The sequence below is a fragment of the Macrotis lagotis genome, chromosome X (genome assembly GCF_037893015.1).
Source record: "Macrotis lagotis isolate mMagLag1 chromosome X, bilby.v1.9.chrom.fasta, whole genome shotgun sequence".
Taxonomy (NCBI): domain Eukaryota; kingdom Metazoa; phylum Chordata; class Mammalia; order Peramelemorphia; family Peramelidae; genus Macrotis; species Macrotis lagotis.
In genome coordinates, this window is record NC_133666.1 from 128,392,984 (window position 1) to 128,413,404 (window position 20,421).

At 35.2% G+C, this 20,421-nt stretch overlaps 1 protein-coding gene across 6 annotated transcripts in view; it reads left to right on the forward strand.

Moving 5' to 3' along the window:
- Window positions 1-20,421, forward strand: part of TRRAP (transformation/transcription domain associated protein) — a 172,466-nt gene that overhangs the window by 78,539 nt on the left and 73,506 nt on the right. For all 6 annotated transcript variants that reach the window (XM_074200404.1, XM_074200408.1, XM_074200407.1 and 3 more), the window contains exons 51-56: window positions 1,294-1,440; window positions 3,360-3,479; window positions 3,751-4,038; window positions 4,262-4,399; window positions 6,306-6,418; window positions 10,067-10,202. In XM_074200404.1, the coding sequence (XP_074056505.1) occupies window positions 1,294-1,440; window positions 3,360-3,479; window positions 3,751-4,038; window positions 4,262-4,399; window positions 6,306-6,418; window positions 10,067-10,202 (942 nt within the window). The remainder of the gene's footprint in view (window positions 1-1,293; window positions 1,441-3,359; window positions 3,480-3,750; window positions 4,039-4,261; window positions 4,400-6,305; window positions 6,419-10,066; window positions 10,203-20,421) is intronic.

Consider the following 20,421-nt stretch of genomic DNA (forward strand, 5'->3'; position numbering starts at 1 on the left):
AGGTTTTTATTTTTTTTTACCTTCAGTTTTTTGCCTTACTATTTGACTTTGAGATCCTTGACATTTCTGTGTTTGTTTTATGATTGCCTTCACAATAAGAAATAAATAGAGTACAGACATAGTCAGGAAGAACTGAATTCTAATACAGGCACTCACTATGTGATCCTAACTGAGAAGACACTTGACCTCTCTCATCCATAATTTCTTCATTTGTGAAAATGAGAGAAATAATAATGTCACCCACTTCATAGGGTTGTTGTGATGATCAAATAAGATAACATGTAAAGCATTTTGCAAATCTTAAAGCACTGTATAAATTATTACTGTTATTATTACTATTATTAAACTTTCTGAAGGAGTGGATTTTACCAAAATATTAGATGTTGCTATGAGACATTTGATAACCTATATGTGACTATGTCCTGCTTTATTGGAATACAGGTAGACACATTTGATTATTAGGATCTTTGCATCATAGATTGAGAGCCTTAAAGATCATTTTTAATGTTTTTTTTTTAGGAGACAGTCCAGCTAATGGTAAGAAAGTAATTTTGAAAAGTAGTTGATTAAATATGTGTATTTTGTCTATTTCCTTTAAAAGGAGCATGCCTTTATAAAAATTACTGATACTTATTACTGAGATTGGACTCAGTCTTTTCCCTAATTTATTTGTACATTTGCAGGAGAAGCAGTATTCAAAATATTTTCTAGTATTCCTGAGTCTATCTTAGTTTTTTAAATAATTTTCTTGGATAAAATAGCTTTTAAATTATAGTGTTTTAGAATTCTATTATTTTATAAGACTTTTAAGATAAAAGTATTTCCAACTTAGATTGGTAATGAATTAATAATATTAGGATTGAGATAATAATGCAAATAAAGGGGTATTCAGCAAGATTTGGGTAGCCAGCCTGAAACAATTTTTTTTTCCTTTAGGAAATCAGTTGGATACTATATTATGCAAGTTGTATGTCTGAATCGTTAAAGCAGTTAAATATATATCTTATATGTTGAACTGACTCCTATCAGACTTGAGTTTCCACTTTATTTTTTTTTTATTTTGATAACTTGTTTTAAATACTTTAGTGTTCCTATCTGGATTTGAAAAAAGTTATATCCTGTCCCAAAAAACCCGAGAAATATTTTTGGGAGCCAATTATACTTAAAAAAATTATAATTATAAACTTTGAGAAGATGTAAAAGAATTTCTGAGTGTCATGATTTCATCAGGAATTATACAAAAGTATTATTATCACATTTAGTCTAACTAATTTAAAATTTTATTTGATTTAGGATGTGGAGATAGATATTGAATTAGCTCCTGGGGATCAGACTAGCACACCTAAAACCAAAGAACTTTCAGAAAAAGACATTGGTAACCAGTTGCACATGCTGACCAACAGACATGATAAATTCCTTGACTCTCTACGGGAAGTTAAGGTTTGTATATTTTAGTGGCAACTTCTTATCTGAAATATAAAATCCTAGGGTTATCTCATCCCATTGCTAACCTGATCTTTCTTACATTTCACTTGTCTAATTCATTCTTGTAGTCCTGAAAAATTTCAAGTGATCATTTAAATAATGTAGAAATTATTTATATTGTCTTCTGATGGGAATAAAGGATAGACTCTTACAAGACAGATTGACTATATTATTTCCTCAATTCCTGTTGTGGTAGGAAATGGAAAAGTTGTCTAATAATAATAATAATACCAATGTGCTAAGTATATTATTTTTAAATATAAGAAAAAAGATTGATAAAGAGGGGATAGATCAGTATGCTAAATTTTTTTTTAACAGCCTCTCCAGTATGAGATTTGATTTGATGAAATTTGAACTGATGAGAACCTTGTTATTATGTTTATTGGTTAGGAGAGAATTTGTGTTTTTATGTGAATATGTTTATATTACCCTGTAATGTAATATTTTTACATAAAATAGGTGAAATTTTGGTTACAGAATCTCAGAATTGGAAGCTTCAAATCTTCTAATTCAGCCTAGGATCAAATATCTTCTCCTTGGGATTTAAAACTTATCAGAATTTGATCTTTTCTTTCTTACTCTTCTGTCTTTCATACTTAGAATGTTTTATTTAAGCCTTACTTTCTTTGACTTTTTGTTTTCCTGGATTTCAAGAATCAACTAAAATCCTACATTTTACAGGAGGACTTTCTGTGTCATTCTGAGTTCTGTCTTCTCCCCCACCCCCTGCTGCTAATGGCTTTCTCTTTTCAAGTTAAACATAGCTTTATATATCTTCTATATACTTAGTTATTTATATGCCTCTCTTAAGCTGGGATTCATGAGCTTTGTTTTAAATATTATTACAATTGTATTTCATTGTAATTTGTTTCTTTATAATCCTATGAATTTTGTACTTGAATTTATGTGTTTTTCTGAAAAGTGGTACATTTAAGTTTCACCAGATTGTCTATGATGTCCACTACACAAAAAAAGACTAGGAACACCTGCTATAGAATATATCCTCTTTGAAAGTAAGGTCTTTTTTGCATTTTTGCATTTTTTTTGGTCCCTGATACATAATAAACACTTAAAAGTGTTTGTGGACCGACAGCATTTTACTTTTTTTTTTTAAAGCAATAGCATCAACAGGAAAAGGTATACTTCAAAAAATTTTTACTTCCATGATTCCTTTTTCAATTTATCAATGTAAGTATTTGCTGCAGTGGATGAAATAGGTCTTGTAGGATTGTTGATGGGCCTCCTTCTTCATGCTGCCTGACGTAGTCTTTCATTTTAGTGTTACACTTGCCATACTTTATATTCCTACAGAATAGTTTTAGATTTAGGAGTGAAATACCTGGAGAAACATGATAAAATATCTCAAATGTGTTCAAAGGAAATAATTTCTAAAAATATATATATGTGGGGGCGGCTGGGGGTCATAGTGGATAGAGCACTGGCCCTGGATTCAGGAGTACCTGAGTTCAAATCTGGCCTCAGACACTTAATAATTACCTAGCTGTGTGGCCTTGGGCAAGTCACTTAACCCCACTGCCTTGCAAAAACCTAAAAATATACATACATATTATACACACACACACACACATATGTAAATGAAAAAACAATAGATGCATTAATATATATTAAACATGCTTATTGGAAGGAAAATTTCTGTATTGAAATCACTTTATATAAGCTTAAGTCGAGGTGGTTTTGAATTTCATTCAAATTAATTTATATTATGTTCACTGTTAGATGATATTTTCATTAAATTTTGTCTCTTAAAATACATTTGATATAGATTATGAAAATTTGTTATATATCCTATGGTCATCATAATATAATCTTTTGGCCAACCAAGCTAATTTTTGTGGGATTTTTCCCATCTGCAGACTGGTGCCTTGCTCAGTGCCTTTGTTCAGCTGTGTCATATTTCAACCACACTAGCAGAAAAGACCTGGATCCAGCTTTTTGCAAGATTGTGGAAAATTCTCTCAGATCGACAGCAACATGTGAGGTTTTAAAAAAATATACTTTTTGACTAGATAGTGTCATTTCAGAAAGATGTAACTTTAATTCTTGTTGTTTTTAAATTTTGTTTTCTTCAGCATTTGTATTGCTAATAATCTATGAAAGAAAAAGTCGATTTATTTTTAAAGACAAAGGAAACCAATAGATCTGAGCAGTGGAGCAAATGTTCAAAAATTATTGGACTTTGTGAGAAAAGAGATGTTGGTAATATGTTGTTTTTGAGAGATCTAAAAGCCAATGCCTTTCTTTCAGGCTCTTGCAGGTGAAATAAGCCCATTCTTGTGCAGTGGTAGTCACCAAGTCCAAAGGGATTGCCAACCAAGTGCATTAAACTGTTTTGTGGAAGCCATGTCACAGTGTGTCCCTCCAATTCCCATCAGACCCTGTGTACTGAAATACTTGGGAAAAACTCACAATCTCTGGTTTCGTTCTACATTAATGCTGGAGCACCAGGCTTTTGAAAAAGGTTTGAGTCTTCAAATTAAACCCAAACAGACAACTGAGTTTTATGAACAGGAGAGTATAACTCCACCTCAACAAGTAAGTGAGCTTTTTTTTTATTATATATTCAAAGTTTAAAAAAACTAAATTTCTATAATTGATTAGTCTTAAATTGTCATGAAATTGCTGTATTTTAAAAATGACCTCATCAAAAATCACATAGGTTTCTAACATATATATATATATATACATATATATATATATATGTATGTATGTATGTATGTATGTATGTATGTATATTGATTGCTCATCATGGTTTCAGGAAATTTTGGACTCCCTTGCTGAACTTTATTCTTTGTTACAAGAAGAAGATATGTGGGCAGGTTTGTGGCAAAAACGATGTAAATTTCCTGAGACAGCAACAGCTATAGCATATGAGCAGCATGGGTTCTTTGAGCAGGTAACCACTATTTGATAGAATTAATATTTTGTAGTTTATAGGTGATTTGTATGCATAGCATTTATTTTAGAAGTAACAGAATCTATGGGTTTGGGGATTTTTGTTTCAATAAAAAATTCAAATTGCTATACTATAAATATATTGTAAAAGACTTTTTAATAGAATTTTGATGTAAGAAAAATAAATTTTTATGATAAATTCTTTTTAAATGTAATTATGCTGTGGTCAGACATTATCTAGAAATAGTTTTATCTGAAATCATTACTTATATTGAGCCATATGAAATTTTGATTGCTCTGTGTTTTGGTTTTATTTTTGCTTGCATATTTTTATTTACTTTTATTTACTTACTTAAGACTTGAAGTCAGAACTGTTCTGACATAGTCCACACATACAGTTTTTTGCACAAACACTTAACATTGATCAAGCACATACTATATGCCAGACCAGAAAGGCAGAAACAAACCCATGATGGTCTCTGCTCCTGGGGAGCTCCCTGTCTACTGGGAGGGGAAGCATTCTCTTAACTGTCGACAAACTAGATCTATGCAGAATAAACTGGAGGTGATCTCAGAGGGCAGGTGCTGAGATTAAGGAAGACTGGGAAAGGCTTCTTACTTTGTTGGAGCTTCAGCTGACATAGGAGGCATGGTTTAAGAGGGATGAGTTTCCAGGCAAAGGACAGCATAAAAACACTTGGAGTTCAGAGAGTTTTTTTTTTTTTTCTGTGCAAGGAATAGCAAGAAGCCAAGTGTCACTGGATCACAGACTGTATGGCAGAGAGGGGGATGAATAAGGTATAGGTTGGTAAAGAAGGCAGTCATGATTTTATGTTTGGACTACAGAGGATAGAGAAGCACTGGAGCTTGTTGAAGACAGAAGTGATATCGATCAAGGTCTGCATTTTAGCATGAACAGTTTGATAGTTGAGAAGGTGAGAGGGAGTCCAGGTGGGAGGTGATAAGGGTCTGCATCAAAACAGTGGCAATTTCAGAGCAGAGAAGTGGGGATTTATGAGATGTTACAATGGTTGTATTGGCAGAAATTGTTAACCTGTTGAACTTGGTGGGGTGAGTGTGAGCAGTTAAGAATGATGCATTAGTTATGAGCCTGGGTGACTTGGAAGGGTGACACTTTGAGCAATAAAAGGAACATTTGAAACAGAGAAAAGAGGAGAATTTGGGGAGAGAAGATAAAGAATTCAATTCTGGACATGGTTTAATTTAATACATCTACAGGGCAACAATTTAAGCTTTTTTAAAAAAAAAGAAATTAGAGATATGAGATTGGAGGACAAGAGGGATATTAGGACTGGATAAGTAGACCTGAAAGTCTTCTACTTAGACACAATTGAAACCATAAAAGCTGATGAAATCACCAAGTGAAATAATCCAAAGAAGGTGGAGGGTGAGTGAAGGACAGTCTTGGGGGACCTTTACTCTTAGCAGATGAGGTATGAATGAAGATCAGCAAAGACAGAAAAAGTGATCAGACAGGTAGGAAGAGAAGTAGGAGAGAGCAGTATCAAGAAAGTTTTCCCCCAAAGTGCTCATGATTCCCTAATATAACAATGCAAGAAATTTAATTAAGAAATTCTTCCTTTTTTCTTGTAATAAAAGTGAATTTTAATATTTTATCTTTGTTTTCTCTTATGTTCCAGTGAAAAATTATACACTCTTGCTTTCCACCCTGACCATTCTTATATTCTTCTCAAGGGTTTCTGTGAATAGTCCATTGAGAACCCTACATTAATGAAAAGGGAGGAAGGAAGCATGTTTTTGTTGCTTCAGAATAATTGAGTTGATTGAAGTTGAAAAGTCTTTCCATTCTTATTCAAATCTTGGTTGGAATTGGGTCAGATACTAAAGCTATTAGGAACTCTTTTTTTATTTTTTATTTTCTTAAGGCACAAGAATCATATGAAAAAGCAATGGAAAAAGCCAAAAAAGAACATGAGAGAAATAATGCATCTCCTGCTATCTTCCCAGAATATCAGCTTTGGGAAGACCACTGGATTCGGTAAGCCTCTGAAATTGTTGGTGTTCAGCAATTTCATTCCTTAAAAATAGCATTTATTATATCACTTGTACAAAAATATTCATAGAAACTCTGTTTATGGTAGTGAAGAACTGGAAATCAAGTGAATGTCCATCATTTGGGGAATGACTGAACAAATATGTGATGGAATACTATTGTTCTATTAGAAATCAGGAGGGATGGGATTTCAGAGGAGCCTGGAAAGACTTGCATGAACTGATGCTGAAGCAGGATGGGCAGAACCAGAACATTGTATATCCTAACAGCAACATGGGATTGATGATCAGTCTTAATGGACTTGCTCATTCCATTAGTGTAATAATTAGGGACAATTTTATGGTACCTGTGCAGAGAATGCCATTTGTAGCCAGAGGAAGGACTGTGGAGTGTAAAGAAAGACCAAAGACTATTACTTTCATTTAAAAAAAAAAACTGTCTTATGTACTACATAATTTTGCTATCTCTTTTCTCCTCAAGGATATGATTTTTCTCTCAACACATTCAATTTTGATCAATGCATAGTATGGAAGCAGTGTAAAGATTATCAGACTGCTTTCTGTGGGAGGGAAGGGAAGGTGGGGGGAAATGTGTAAAATTCAAAACCTTACCAAAAAATGATAGGTAGAAACTACTATTGAAAATATGTATATAATAAAAAAAGAGAAAAACAAAGTAGTAGTTATTAGAACCATTTGAGATCCTATCAGTTAATCAAAAAATATTTATTAAGCTCTTATTCTGTGAAGGCTATGTAATAAACACTAAACATAGAATAACCAAAAACAGACGTTGGCCTCAAGGAATATATTTTTCTTACAGAGGAGATGACTTGTACATTAATAGATATGTACGTGATTAATTACATATTAATTGGAAAGTAGCCATAGGATAGTGATAGTATATGAGCAACTGGAAGGCCCAGAAAAGTCTTTGTAGAAGGTGGCATTTGAGATGAGTCTCGAAAGAAACTAGGTATTCTAAACAGAGGAGGGAAAAGCATTTCAGACCTGGCAGGAAGTCAGTACAAAGTTGCAGGAAATAAAAAGGTCTCTTGTGAGGAATAGCAAGTAGGTTAGACCATAGTATGTGTAGAGGAGGAGTGATCTGCATGACAATGGGAAATACAGGAAGGAAGCAGGTTGTAAAATACTATACCTGACAAATGGAAGAATTTATATTTTATCTTAAAAGTAATAAAATTGAGATTCTGTTTTGTTGTTTTTCAGTTTTGAAGATGACTTTTGAGTGGAGAAGGGTATCTGAGGTTTGAATTTATAACTAGTGCATATGGTAGGGTCTAGTGAGGATTTTATAAGAATAGGGAAGAACTGGGCATGTTTGTAAGCAGCAAGGAAGGAAACGGTATTTAGCGAGAGATTGAAGATTAGTGATAGTATAGTGATTGTTAAAATAGGTACAATCTGCTAGAGAAAACGGGATGAAATCAAGTTCATATAAAGGAATTAAACTGGACAAACAGAAGGGCCACCTCATCATCTAACACTGAAGGAAGAGGGAATGATGGCAGAGGAATATGAAATTAGAAAGGAAAAAGAGGGAGATCCAGTCTCAGCAAATAGCCTTGAGTTTTTGTTTTGTTTTTCTGATGTATTAGTTGAAGTCTTCAGCTGAGAAAGGGGTAAAGCCTATGGGATACTTAAGAAGAGTACAGAAGTTTTGAAGTAGCTATTGCATTATTCTCCCTCTCTGTGATAAGAGATTAATTGGGGAGAAGTTAAGCAGACCTAGTTAGTATGGTTTCATGACTTCTTTCTGCTCTATCTAATGGGAACAAAGAAGGACAAAGGTGGATGTTATCCAGGGTTAAAATCTGACAGGTTATGTTTAGCAGTAGGGCAAGGGTATGTGGTATTCAAGAGTAGAAGATGGTATTGAATTAATTCATTCAGCTAAGAGATAGATATTGGGAAGAGTGTAGATGTAGCTAGAGCAGGGGTGATAGTTTGGAAAAGTATTGAAACTAGATATACTGTAGGTCAAAATGAATATGAAGACTAGGGTTAAGAGTGGTAAGGCAAGAAAGAAAGTTAAATATTATCATTGGATAAAGGAAATTTGGAGTGCTTGAAAATGAAAGTGGAACCTTTCTGGTGATAGCAACATCAAGGGTATGACCATTTCTGAGTACAGATGTAACAGAGACTTAAATTGAAGAGATGAGGAACTGGGAAACTCAACCTGTAAGTTGAAGTCTCATAGTAGGAGGGCAGAAGTTGGAATGGGGAAGAAGACACTAACCTAGTCACTGTACTTATTGGGATTAGGGTGTGACCAGTGATAATAAGCAGATTCTGAATTGAGCAATTAATTTAATAATATTAACCTTGAAGAGAGGCTGAAAAGTTTCTGAATGATTAAAGTAGAGGGAAAATCTGAAATTGGTAATGGAAAATAGTAAGTATTCTGATTTCTCCCAAGACCAGTGAGTAAGTGAATATGAGAAAAAGCAGAAATAACCTGAGACACCATTGTGATGGATCCATTGAAATCTTGGGTGGGGGGGAGGCCATTTCTGTGAATGTCAGAATATAGAAGGAGGAGCAAGAGAGAGGAGATGTGGACTGAATCTGGGATTTCAGTAGGATACAGAACTGAATAAAGAAGCTCCTCAGGGTGACTAGGTGGCACAATGGATAGAGCACTGGCCCTGGAGTCAGGAGGACCTGAGTTCAAATCTGGCCTCAGACACTTAACAATTACCTAGCTGTGTGGTCTTGGGCAAGCCACTTAACCCCATTTGCCTTGCAAAAGCCTGAAAAAATAAAGCAAAATAAAATAAAGAAGCTCCTCTACCTTTGCAGGTTGATGGAGTCTCTGAAACTTAAAGTATTAGAGTTGCCTGGGATACTTGGTGGTTGAGTCACCTTGTCCAGAACATGTCAGAGGTACAACGTCAAGGCCAGGTTATCTGGCCTCAAGCTAACTTTATGACAGCTTGTTAACAAATTGAAAGGAAATTTGCTAATTACGGGGGGGAAATCCTGGGGTTGCAGTGGGAAGGGCAGATAGGTCTGGAGGGGATCACTGTAGTGAATGGGAGTAGAGGAGCAGGTTGCTGGGTTCAGGAGTTTAGGTGTTTGCTCTTTGGTAGCCAGGATTAAGAATCCCTAGATTAAGAATTCCCTAGATTGGGTAGAGTAAGAGGAAAATCTCTGTTATAGTGGAACGAGTCCAAATTCTAATAAGATTGGCTATTCCTTAAAATGGACTATAAAAGAACATGGGGAGGAACTCCCCAAATCCAACCTAATTATCTTTTGGATAATTGATAGAAACTTTTCATATATTTTTGTGCTTAGACAATTTGAAGTATAGCTTAGTTTGCTCATAACTGTTTCAGGCTGTCACATAGTTAATTAACCTATGGGAAGCAGGTTCACTTTCAAAAGTTGAAAATTTTATTTCTTCTTTGTAGGTACTAACTCTAATAAAGAAAGCCTATTTTGTACTGTTTCTCTCCTCCCCCTATCCTCTCTACCATGCACTTCCCCCCCTACCTCCACTTTAGCTTTGGAAAGTATATGAAATACTTTAAAATAATTTTTCTTACTTTGGTTGAAATAATCTGTAAAGTTAATAGAATCATTGAAATCTTTTTTCTTTTTATAGCTGTTCTAAAGAATTGAATCAGTGGGAAGCTTTGACAGAGTATGGCCAGTCCAAAGGGCATATAAATCCTTATCTTGTGCTGGAGTGTGCTTGGAGAGTATCCAACTGGACTGCAATGAAGGAAGCATTGGTTCAGGTGAGATGGTCTCCTTGAAGGGTTCACATTGATCCTAAAGTTGCATTTTTTATGGATAAAACTGAACATTTTAGAAAATGCAGCTGACAACTCTCTGGGTTTTAATAAGATCTGTCATTGTGGACAAGATGGCAAATTGTAGATGACAGCATAGTTGTGTGGGTTCATAATTAGTTTATTGACTGTGCTGTCAGTGATTGTCAGCTATAATCTTCTATCCTCTTCCATCTTCAGTCTCCCATTCAACTGATTCTTTTTGCTACTTACTACTTCAGTCTTGATGTGTGGATGGGGGTGGAGGGGGAGCTCATTAGACCCTACTATTTTCCTAACCTGTTATCCTATATCTCCTCCTTTTCTCATCCAAATTTCTAGAAAAAGCTGTTTACACTTGTTGCAAAGTATTCTTTCTTTGCTCTTCTCAATCTTTGTTATCTGGTTTCAAATCTCATCATCCTTTTGATGCTCCTCTCTCTAGTCATCAAGGATCTTGGTCTTTTCTCAATTCTCATTCTTCTTGATCTTTTTGCTATATTTGATACTGCAGATATTCTCCTCTTGAATACTCAGGGGTTTTGTGACAATGCTGTCTCCTGGCCCCTCTCTGAATTCTTTTTTAGTGTCCTTTGCAAGATCATCAACAGTACCATACCCCCCTATCTGGGGTTGTTGCTCAAAATTCCTTTTTAGACTTGCTCTCCTTTTTTTTTTTAATTTCAACACTAATTCTTGGGGTTTTTTTGCTTTTGTTCTTTTATGATTTTTGCAAGGCAGTGGGAAGTTAAGTGACTTGCCCATGGTCACACAGCTAGGCAATTATTAAGTGTCTGAGGGTGGATTTGAACTCAGGTCTTCCTGACTCCAGGGCCAGTGCTCTATCCACTCTACCATCTAACTACCCCCTGTGATTTTTGGTTTTAATCATCTCTATGCAGATAGAGATTTTTTAATCATCTCCCTTTGGTTTTATCATCTCTATCCAGATAGCTCCCAGATCTATTCTTCTTGAGTTCTGTATCATCAACTGCCTGTTGAACAATTAGAACTGAATGTCCCAGAAACATCTCAGACTCAAAATTGTTCAAAACAGAATCCTGGGGTGGCTAGGTGGCATAGTGGATAAAGCACTGGCCCTGGAGTCAGGAGTACCTGGGTTCAAATCCGGCCTCAGACACTTAATAATTACCTAGCTGTGTGTCCTTGGGCAAGCCACTTAATCCCGTTTGCCTTGCAAAAACCTAAAAAAAAAACACAAAAAAAACAGAATCCCAAAACCATCCCCCTATCTCACTCACTGCTCAGATACCTTCTTCTCTTCCAAACTTGCCTATAATTTTTTTGGAAGGAGGAAATCACCATTCTTGCAGTCATCTAGATCTACAATCTTAATGTCATCCTTAACTTATCTTTTGCTTACCCCAGATAACCAGTCATCTGCTAAATATTGATTTTTTCAACAGAGCATCTTTTGTGTTTTCCCTCTATTAACATAAAGTTACTCCAGGCCTTTATCACTTTCTGGTCTGGATTATTGTGGTAGTCTTTTAATTGCTCTTGTACCTCAGATTTCTCTCCACTCTAATTGGTTCTCCTTTTAGCTGTCAAATTGTTTTTTTTCTGAAGTTTATTTCTGACCATGTCATTCCCTTACTCAATAAACTCCATTGTCTTCCTGGTTACCTTTAAGGAAAAATAGAAACTGGTTGGACATTTAAATTTCTTTACCACCTGACCCTTTCTTCCCTTTCTAATCCTCTTTCACGTTATTTCCTTCTTGCTTTCCATAGTCCGCCTGTACTAGCCTATTAACTGAGCCTCACACAGTACATTTCCCTTCTCAGTCCCAGTTTCCTATTTGTAAAGTGATGGAGTTGGACCTCTAAAATTTTTCCAACTCTCTTTTTATGATCCTGTGATATGTCTCCATGCCTTTGCACTGTCTCCTATACTTGGAATATATTGACTCTGGAAATCCTTGATTTCTTTCTGAATTTAGTTCAGTTAGTACCTTCTACTTGAAGACTTTCTCCCTCCCTTCAGTGGCTAGTACCTTCCTCTCAAAATTACCTTGTTCTTGTTTTGTGGGGTGATAATGAGGTTTTCCTTTCCACTACTTGCTCCTAGTAAGAGAGTTCTTTTTCCACTTTTGTCTTTGGATCTTTATTGCTTATTTGTCACATGTTGTATTTTGTATTGCCTATTAAAAATAAGCACTTAACGGGTTCTGATTGATTTGAAATAGATTTCTGTTGGTGTGCCACCCAGCTCTGTCTTGGCTTTTTACCATTTGGTACTTTGAAAAAAATATGGATAAAACCATAGCACCCTTTTCACATTTGTGGATGATTGTTAGTTGGAAGAGAGAGGATGCATTGGGTGACAGAACTGAGATCTACCCTGGATAGATAGAACATAGATAGAACAGAATATAGCAGGATGAAACTTTGTAGGGGTTAAGCATGACATTTTTCACTTAGACTAAGAAAATCAACTATATTACCTTTGGAGGAAGAAGTTATATTTAGAAATCAATTCATCTGAAATGGCTTCAGCATCTTAGTAGCCATTGAGGAGACTCAGTGTGAGGCCATAGTGGCATGCGGAAGCCTAAGAAACTATTGCAATCAGAATTTAGAGTGAGGAAGAAAACCATCCATACTTCTGTATTTCACCATAAGACTAATGTTCAGTTCACTCTCTTTCCCAAGGTACATTATGAAGCTGGAGTATGTTCAAGAAGAGGTTGGTGCAGGATAGTTAAAGAACTGAAAACTATTCTATATGAGAATTGGTTGAAGGAATTGGGAACCAGTAGAGAAGACTTAAAAGGATGGGGACTGCATTACAATATACAAGTATTTTAAGGTGTATCATTTGGAAGGAGAATTAGTCTTATTTTGCTTGATCTTAGAAAGTACAACTGGACAATGAATGGAAGATATGGGAAGATCAATTTCAGCTTAACATAATGAAAATCCTCCTTATACTTTTAAGTTGTCCCAAAAGGAAAGGAACTGTTTATGAATTTCTTCAGTTAGCTAACCATATGTCAGAGATGTTGTAAACAGAGTTTCATGTTTGATAGGGGTTTGGACTAGATGATTTCTTCAATCTTTCATCACTCTCCAAATTCTCCAGGGTTAGTGTTTTATTCCACTGCCCATTTCTGATGATATCAACAAAAGCCCAAAATGTCTCTTAATTTCTGTGTGGACTTAGAACATAGGCATTTTGGTTATCAAAATTAAATACATCTATTAAGGTGCAACAATTATTTTCCCACCTAATAATTGTTTCTAATCCTTTACTTCGAATTAAAGTTATGAATTAGTTGATTATTCTAGCAAAAAACATGAATTGTGAGGAAGTGAGAGAAAAGAAGTTTGATTCTTTTAACTTTTATATGTAGGAAAAGTAAAAGAGCAAATTTCTTACTAATAGATTTTATTGACTCAAAGAATTTAGCACCTTCTAAGTAAAAATGCATATGAACTATATTGCTAGTTGACTTCAGGAAAGTAAATTATGTAGAATAGAAATGATTCTGGGATAAAGTAAATGAGGAACTGCAACTGCAATATATGTAAGCTTTTTCTCATTGTCCAAAGATTTTTCACAAAGCAATAATGTTTGTATATTATTAGACCTTCAGGACAAATTTGTTAGAACTCTGTTTCAAGTTTGGTTAGTTTTCTTTGATAGCCATCTTATCCCTTAGATGTGAAATTTTTTTTTTTAATCTATTAGAATTTTAAAATAGTAGACATCTCTTTGCCTGGGGTGGGGGGGCAGAGCAGCATGTGTGTAGTGGATAAATAGGAAGCTGGAACCTTAAAAGAATTAACTTAATTAACCTAATAGCATTGGGATGGTCCTCTAAAATATACTCCACTCCTTTAATTTCACTGGTGCTGAACAAAGAACATTAAGAAAATTTGAAGTTCTTTTGTGGCAAAATATGACTGAACAGTTTGGAAGAGAGGATGTAATTAAAAGAGGTAATTAAGCATTAAATTCTTAAAACACTTAATTGATATAAATAGTCATAGGAAATCATCAGTTTTTTCTATATCAGCTTTGCACATTGCTAGTGGAAAAAGGGCAAGAAAGACATGACTAAATGAATCATAATTTTCTTTAACATGCATAAAGAGCAATTTAAGAGACTTTAATGAACTCAGTCTGGGTGTAAATTGCTAATCATGCCATTCTACCTTAACTTCAGGCATGCGCATTTCACAGCAAAGTTTGTTTACATAATTAAATAAAATGTACATTGTTGACACCAGGACTACAGGCTTTTAAAAGAAATAAGTAGTGAGTCTCTGTGGACAAGCACACAGTCACAAAGCAACCTTCTTGTCCTTTTAGTTTCATAGAACTGGTTTGAATGAATTAGCCTCCTGAAGCTGTTGCTGTCTTTCATATTTATACAAAGAGAGGGAAAAAAACGTGCCACCTACCAGGCAGGAAAATGTTAACGATGATTTATGCATTTTTTTCCCATAATGTTAAATTTGTGCATTTGAATGGTTGTATCATCTTTGGAGGGTTTTGATCCTTAAATCACCAAAGTAATAACTGTTTATAGATTATATTTTCTTTTTAGCATATTGTGTATTTCTTGTTGAAATAATTTAACAATTCATGGTTAACTTTACCCAGCTGAAGAAACAGTATTAGTTTGGTGATGGAGATTTTTAGGAAGAAGGGTGCCCCAATTCTTAGCAAATATTTCCTAAGTTTGGAAGAGAATAAACTTGTCAACTTTACATGGAAAGTGTTGATTTGATGATTTCCTTATTTATGAGCACACTTATAAACCTCAGGAGAAAAAATTACATTCTGCAATAACTTCTATGTTATACAAGGTCAATCAGTGTATAACAGAGCATTTTCCATATGCCTACTCTGTTCACAAATGCAGTAATTGCTTTTATCTTGAATTACAACTGACAAAAGACAGAACATACACACATAGGTCAAAAAATTTCAGGTGCTAGGGCTTTTAGCAATACATAGAGGAGTTAGCACTTTATGTTTCCAGAATGTCCTTATTCATCAGGACTTTTCTGAATGTATCATTTAATATTTTATAGAAGGAAGTAAGGAAAACATTTAAACATTTTCCAATTTTTTCAATTGATTTCTTAATCATTGTCCTCCTATAAAAAGGAAATGCTGTGATATATTATGGATCCATTATTATTCTATAGGTTATACTAGCATAGTGAGTTTGCTGATACCTAGTCCCAACTCTAATAATTATTACTTACCCACAGACTTAGGAATACAGATATTTTTTTCTGAATTGGGCAGATTGTTTTGATTCCTGATTTGAAGTGCAGGGCATCCAGATTTAAAATAATTTGTCTTCACAGATATTTTGGGACTTAATAGGGCAATTGTTATCCATTGAAAAAGGGTATCCATTAACTTGTTTGTTCTTTCAGTTGGGCTTTTGATAATATGGTTTTGATAGACATCTAGAACTTGTGCTTAATACATTCTCCATCACAGTTAATTTTCTGTCATGGCCCCCACAGAGAATTTTTTTCTTTTAGTTTTTTTTTTTTTTGCAAGGCAGGTAATTAAGTGACTTGCTGAAGGTCACACAGCTAGGTAATTGTTAAGTGTCTGAGGTCACATTTGAACTCAGGTTCTCCTGACTCCAGGGTTGGTGCTCTATCCACTGCGCCGCCTAGCTGACCCACAGAGAATTTTTAAAACCTTTTCTCTTCCCTCCTTTTTCCTTCTCAGTTGAGAATCTTACTTAATCCTTTTCTGAGAAAATATACCATTCACAGTGAGCTCCCTCTAAACCTACATATCAAATCCCACTGTTATCCCTCATTAATATCTGATGAGGAGATGACTCTTCTCATTAAAACCAAATCTTTCCTCATAGACCCTTGATTTCACCTCCTACTGTCTTTTTTTTAAGGTTTTTTTTTTTTTTGCAAGGCAAATGGGGTTAAGTGGCTTGCCCAAGGCCACACAGCTAGGTAATTATCATTAAGTGTCTGAGGCCAGATTTGAACCCAGGTACTCCTGACTCCAGGGCTGGTGCTCTATCCACTGTGCCACCTACTACCCCTCCTACTATCTTTTCCATCAGATTGTCTCCCAGAATCATTCCCCATCATAGAATCCATATTCTCTTTTTTTCCTGTTGCTTACAAACATTCCCAGGTCTTCTTTCTCCAGTCTTGGGGAAGACTGATTATATCCAACCATACTCTCAAGTATTGTTCTGTATTTCCCTTTTCTTTCACAGAATACTTTCATTTTCCCTTCTTCACTTTACAAACTTTTGCAGTCTGACTTCCAGCATCATTATTCAACTGAAACCTCTCTCCAGTTAGACTAGCTCTTGATTGCCATTCTGATGGCCGTTTCTCAATCCTCATCTTCCTTCACCTCTCTTTAGCATTTGGTGCTGCTGACAGTGTCTACCCCTCTCTGGAATTTTGTGGCACTGCTATCTCCCTTGATTCTCTTCTCTATCTCAGTCTCCACTGATAATTTTTTTTATCCATATTGTATTCCCCAACTGAATTTACTCCAACATTCTGAATTGAACTCTCCTCTTTCAGCTTCTGTGAATCTACTTATCTCTTTGCAGATAACTCTTATATCTCGTGTGTGTGTGTGTGTGTCTGTGTCTGTGTCTGTGTATGTGTGTTTTTCTAGGCCTGAATTCTGCATCATTATTTCAAATTAGATGCCTTATAGACATCTCAAAATCAGTTTATCCAGAATTGAACTCCTCTTTCCCAGAAACCACTTTTTCTTTCTTCCAAGTGCCCCAATTCCTCCTGAGAGTACCACCATTCTTCTGGGCACCTAGGTTCTCTCAGCCCTGGCTTCATCCTTAATTCTTCTCTTCCTTATACTATCTATCCAGTCTGTTGACAGATTTTATCAGTCCTTCCAAACTATCTCTTTTTTAGTATACACAGTAGTCAAACATCCTGATTCAAATCCTCATCTCTTCTCATCTGGATTATTGCCATAAATTCCTAAAGCACAGATCCAAGCACAATACTCCTCTAATCAATAAACTGTAGTGGTTCCCTACTAGAGAAATTCCTCTGTTTAATTTTAAATCTCTTCAAGCCATCTAGCTCCAAACTACTTTTTCAGTCTTTGATCCATCTATATAGTCTTGCTTTTCATACACACAACACTGACTCTTATTTTTGTCCCTTTAAAGTGGCTGTCACTTATGCCTTGAATATACTCATTCCTCATCTAAGAAAGAAATTTGTTCACCATAGAAAATGCTGAAAAAGCTCAGAAGCAGGGAGGGTAGACAGGCCAATTTGGCTTACCATGATATAAAACTAAAAAAGGTAGATTAGAATAAATTATGGAAGGTCTTGAATGACATCTTTTATTCAGTCCGGAGCCAGTGAAATTTTTTTTGATCAAAGGAATGATATTGGTAGATCATTTACTTTACCAAATATTTGTTTAACCTTGATTTTTAAAATTAAAAAACATTAAAAATATTATTATATTAATGGATATTTTTTAAAAATCTAACTATTAGTAGCTTTTTATCCCTACTTGATGCTTTGATTAACTTTGTATTTTCTTTCCAAACTATCCTGTGATTTTTTTTCTCAGAAAAAATCAGGTATGTAAAATGGTAATTATTTATTCAAAAGAAGTCTCACAAGCTAAATTTTTTAAAAGACCGTTCAGTTTCCTAATGATTTTTGAAAGTAAACCCCCTCCTCCCCCATCTCTCACTTCTTAACACCTCGTTTAATCTTCCTCTCCACTCTATTTCTGCTTCCTACCACAGTGATCTACCCTACACATTTTTTTACCACGTTAAATTTCTCAATTTCCAAGATCCTGAACTTGAGATTTCTCTTTATTCAGTTTTCTTTTTCTACCCACCTTCTCCTAAATTTGTTCTTTACCTTTATTAAAACTTTGTAGTGATTCAATATTATCTTTATTCCTGTCCACCTTCTTTGTTCCAGCTTTATTTTCTTCCCTTTCTCAGGTAAGATAATGAAAACTCGAGCTAGGATAACAATAAATATACATTGGGGATGAACAGATAATGTGAAATCTTGTGGAAATAAAATCTATAGAATTTTGCAACTGATTAACTGGTAATGAGGTGGGGGAAAGGGACAAGTCATGGTTTTTAATCCTAGATTTCATGGTACTTTGTGTCCTGTCAGGATCTCTGAATAGATTTCAGTGGGTCTAGAACTTGGGTGGAAAAATCTTTATTTTCACTAACTTCTAGCTGAAAATGAACATTTCTTTCACTTGTGAATGTAAGTAATAAATATAATTCTGAGAAGGGCTTGATAGGTTTTTTCAAGCCTGCCACAAAGTTCCCTGAAATCGTCAAGGATAAAACCTCGAACTGATTAGTATGATACCCAGTCATTGTATTAAACCGTAAAAACATTTGTGAGACTCAAGAGTGGAAAAATGAGTCATTATTGATTGTGGGCATTTGGGGAATGCTTTAAAGCAATAGTTCTTAGAAATTATTGAGTCACCCTGAAAAAATTTTGTTTATGAAATTTAGTTTTTAGAGATTTTACAACATTAATAATTGAAATGGATTTCTTTTTAAAATATTAATTCATTCAAAATAGCAATGATAACCCAATTGACATAAATAACATTTTTATTTTTTTAAGTTGTATTTTACAAAATAAAAATTAGAAGAGTTGCATATTATCTGGCTCAAATAGAAAACAGCTGAATTCTCATTTGCTTCTGGATTCAGTCTTTTGCAGTGAGTTGTTTTTTTATGAAAGTATTTATGAAAAAATCTGGCCTTTTTCAGATATGTATTTGGAAATGGGAAGAGTATTTTATCTATCTACTTATTTATTTTAGGTTCTTTTTTTTAACAAGGCAATGGGGTTAAGTGCCTTGCCCAAGGCCACACAGCTAGGTAATTATTAAGTGTCTGAGACCGGATTTGAACCCAGGTACTCCTGACTCTAGGGCCGGTGCTTTATCCACTGTACCACCTAGCTGCCCCAGGGAAGAGTATTTTAACAGGAAAATAAAATATTATTTAAGAAAATATCTCTGTCTTCACAGACTCCCTCTTCCACAACCCACTTTCTGGGACCAGAAGGTTCCTCTGTCCACACTTTGAGAACCACTGTTTTAAAGCATTTGAGCTGGGCTTTAAAATATGGATCACCATTCAGTTGATAAAATGAAGGAAAGATATGCTTAAGGCATGCAAAGCATAAGCTATGTGTGGAGGAGTAGTATGAGATGGTGGAAAAAGTAAGATGACACCATAGAATAGAAAGGATTTAGATTCTTATTATTGATAAAGGAACCACTGAAGATTTTTGAACAGATAAGTGAGACAGACATGGAGAGTAGGTCATATGTGAAGATTGGACTGAATGAAAATATGTTGGGGAAACTCATTAGGGGACTAGTGCTATAAATCCAAATGAGTGGTAATGAAGAGTCTGTTCTTGGGTAATGATCATGGAAGCAGAGAAGAGTAGTTACATGGAAGAGATATTCTAGAAGTACTAAAGAACTTGATAACTGCTTGGATATAAAGAGAGGAATAGTGGACCTACTGACAAAAATGAGTCAGAAGGAGGTTCAGTATGTTTTGAATAGTTCTAGGCAGAACTGGAGGGAGGGGGAGGAACTTGTGCCAGAAACTGTAAAAAGTGTTTGAGGTCACACTTGAACTCAGGTCTTCCAGTCTCCAGGCCTGGCATTCTTTCCATGGTGTTGCTGAGCACTGGAATCCTGAAGCTTATGATATCATGGATAGAAATCTAGATTTGGGATTCTTGGTTAGCTTCTGATCTGCCTTCCCTGCCTTCTCCCTGCCCCCCCCCCCAGCCCATCCCTTTTCTCCACTTTGGCCATTTGTTGAGAGCTTTCACTTCTCCCCTCCTCCTTAATTTACATTCTTTTGCCATCTTCCCCTACAATTTTCTCCTGTACTCCAGGCCTTATGAGGTATTCCTTCTTTTTACCAAGGTCAGCCCATGTACCCTTCTAGTTACCAGAAAAGTGCCCGCAGCAATATTCTGCTCCTTAGTCTTCAAACACTTGTCTTCTGAAACCTTCCCTTTTGCTAAAAACGTATGCCAGTTATTGCCCTACAGCTCTCTTGGTCTTTTAATCCAAACATCTTGATAAAACTATCTACAATTGGTGCTTCCATTTTCTTCTCTTTTAAAAATCC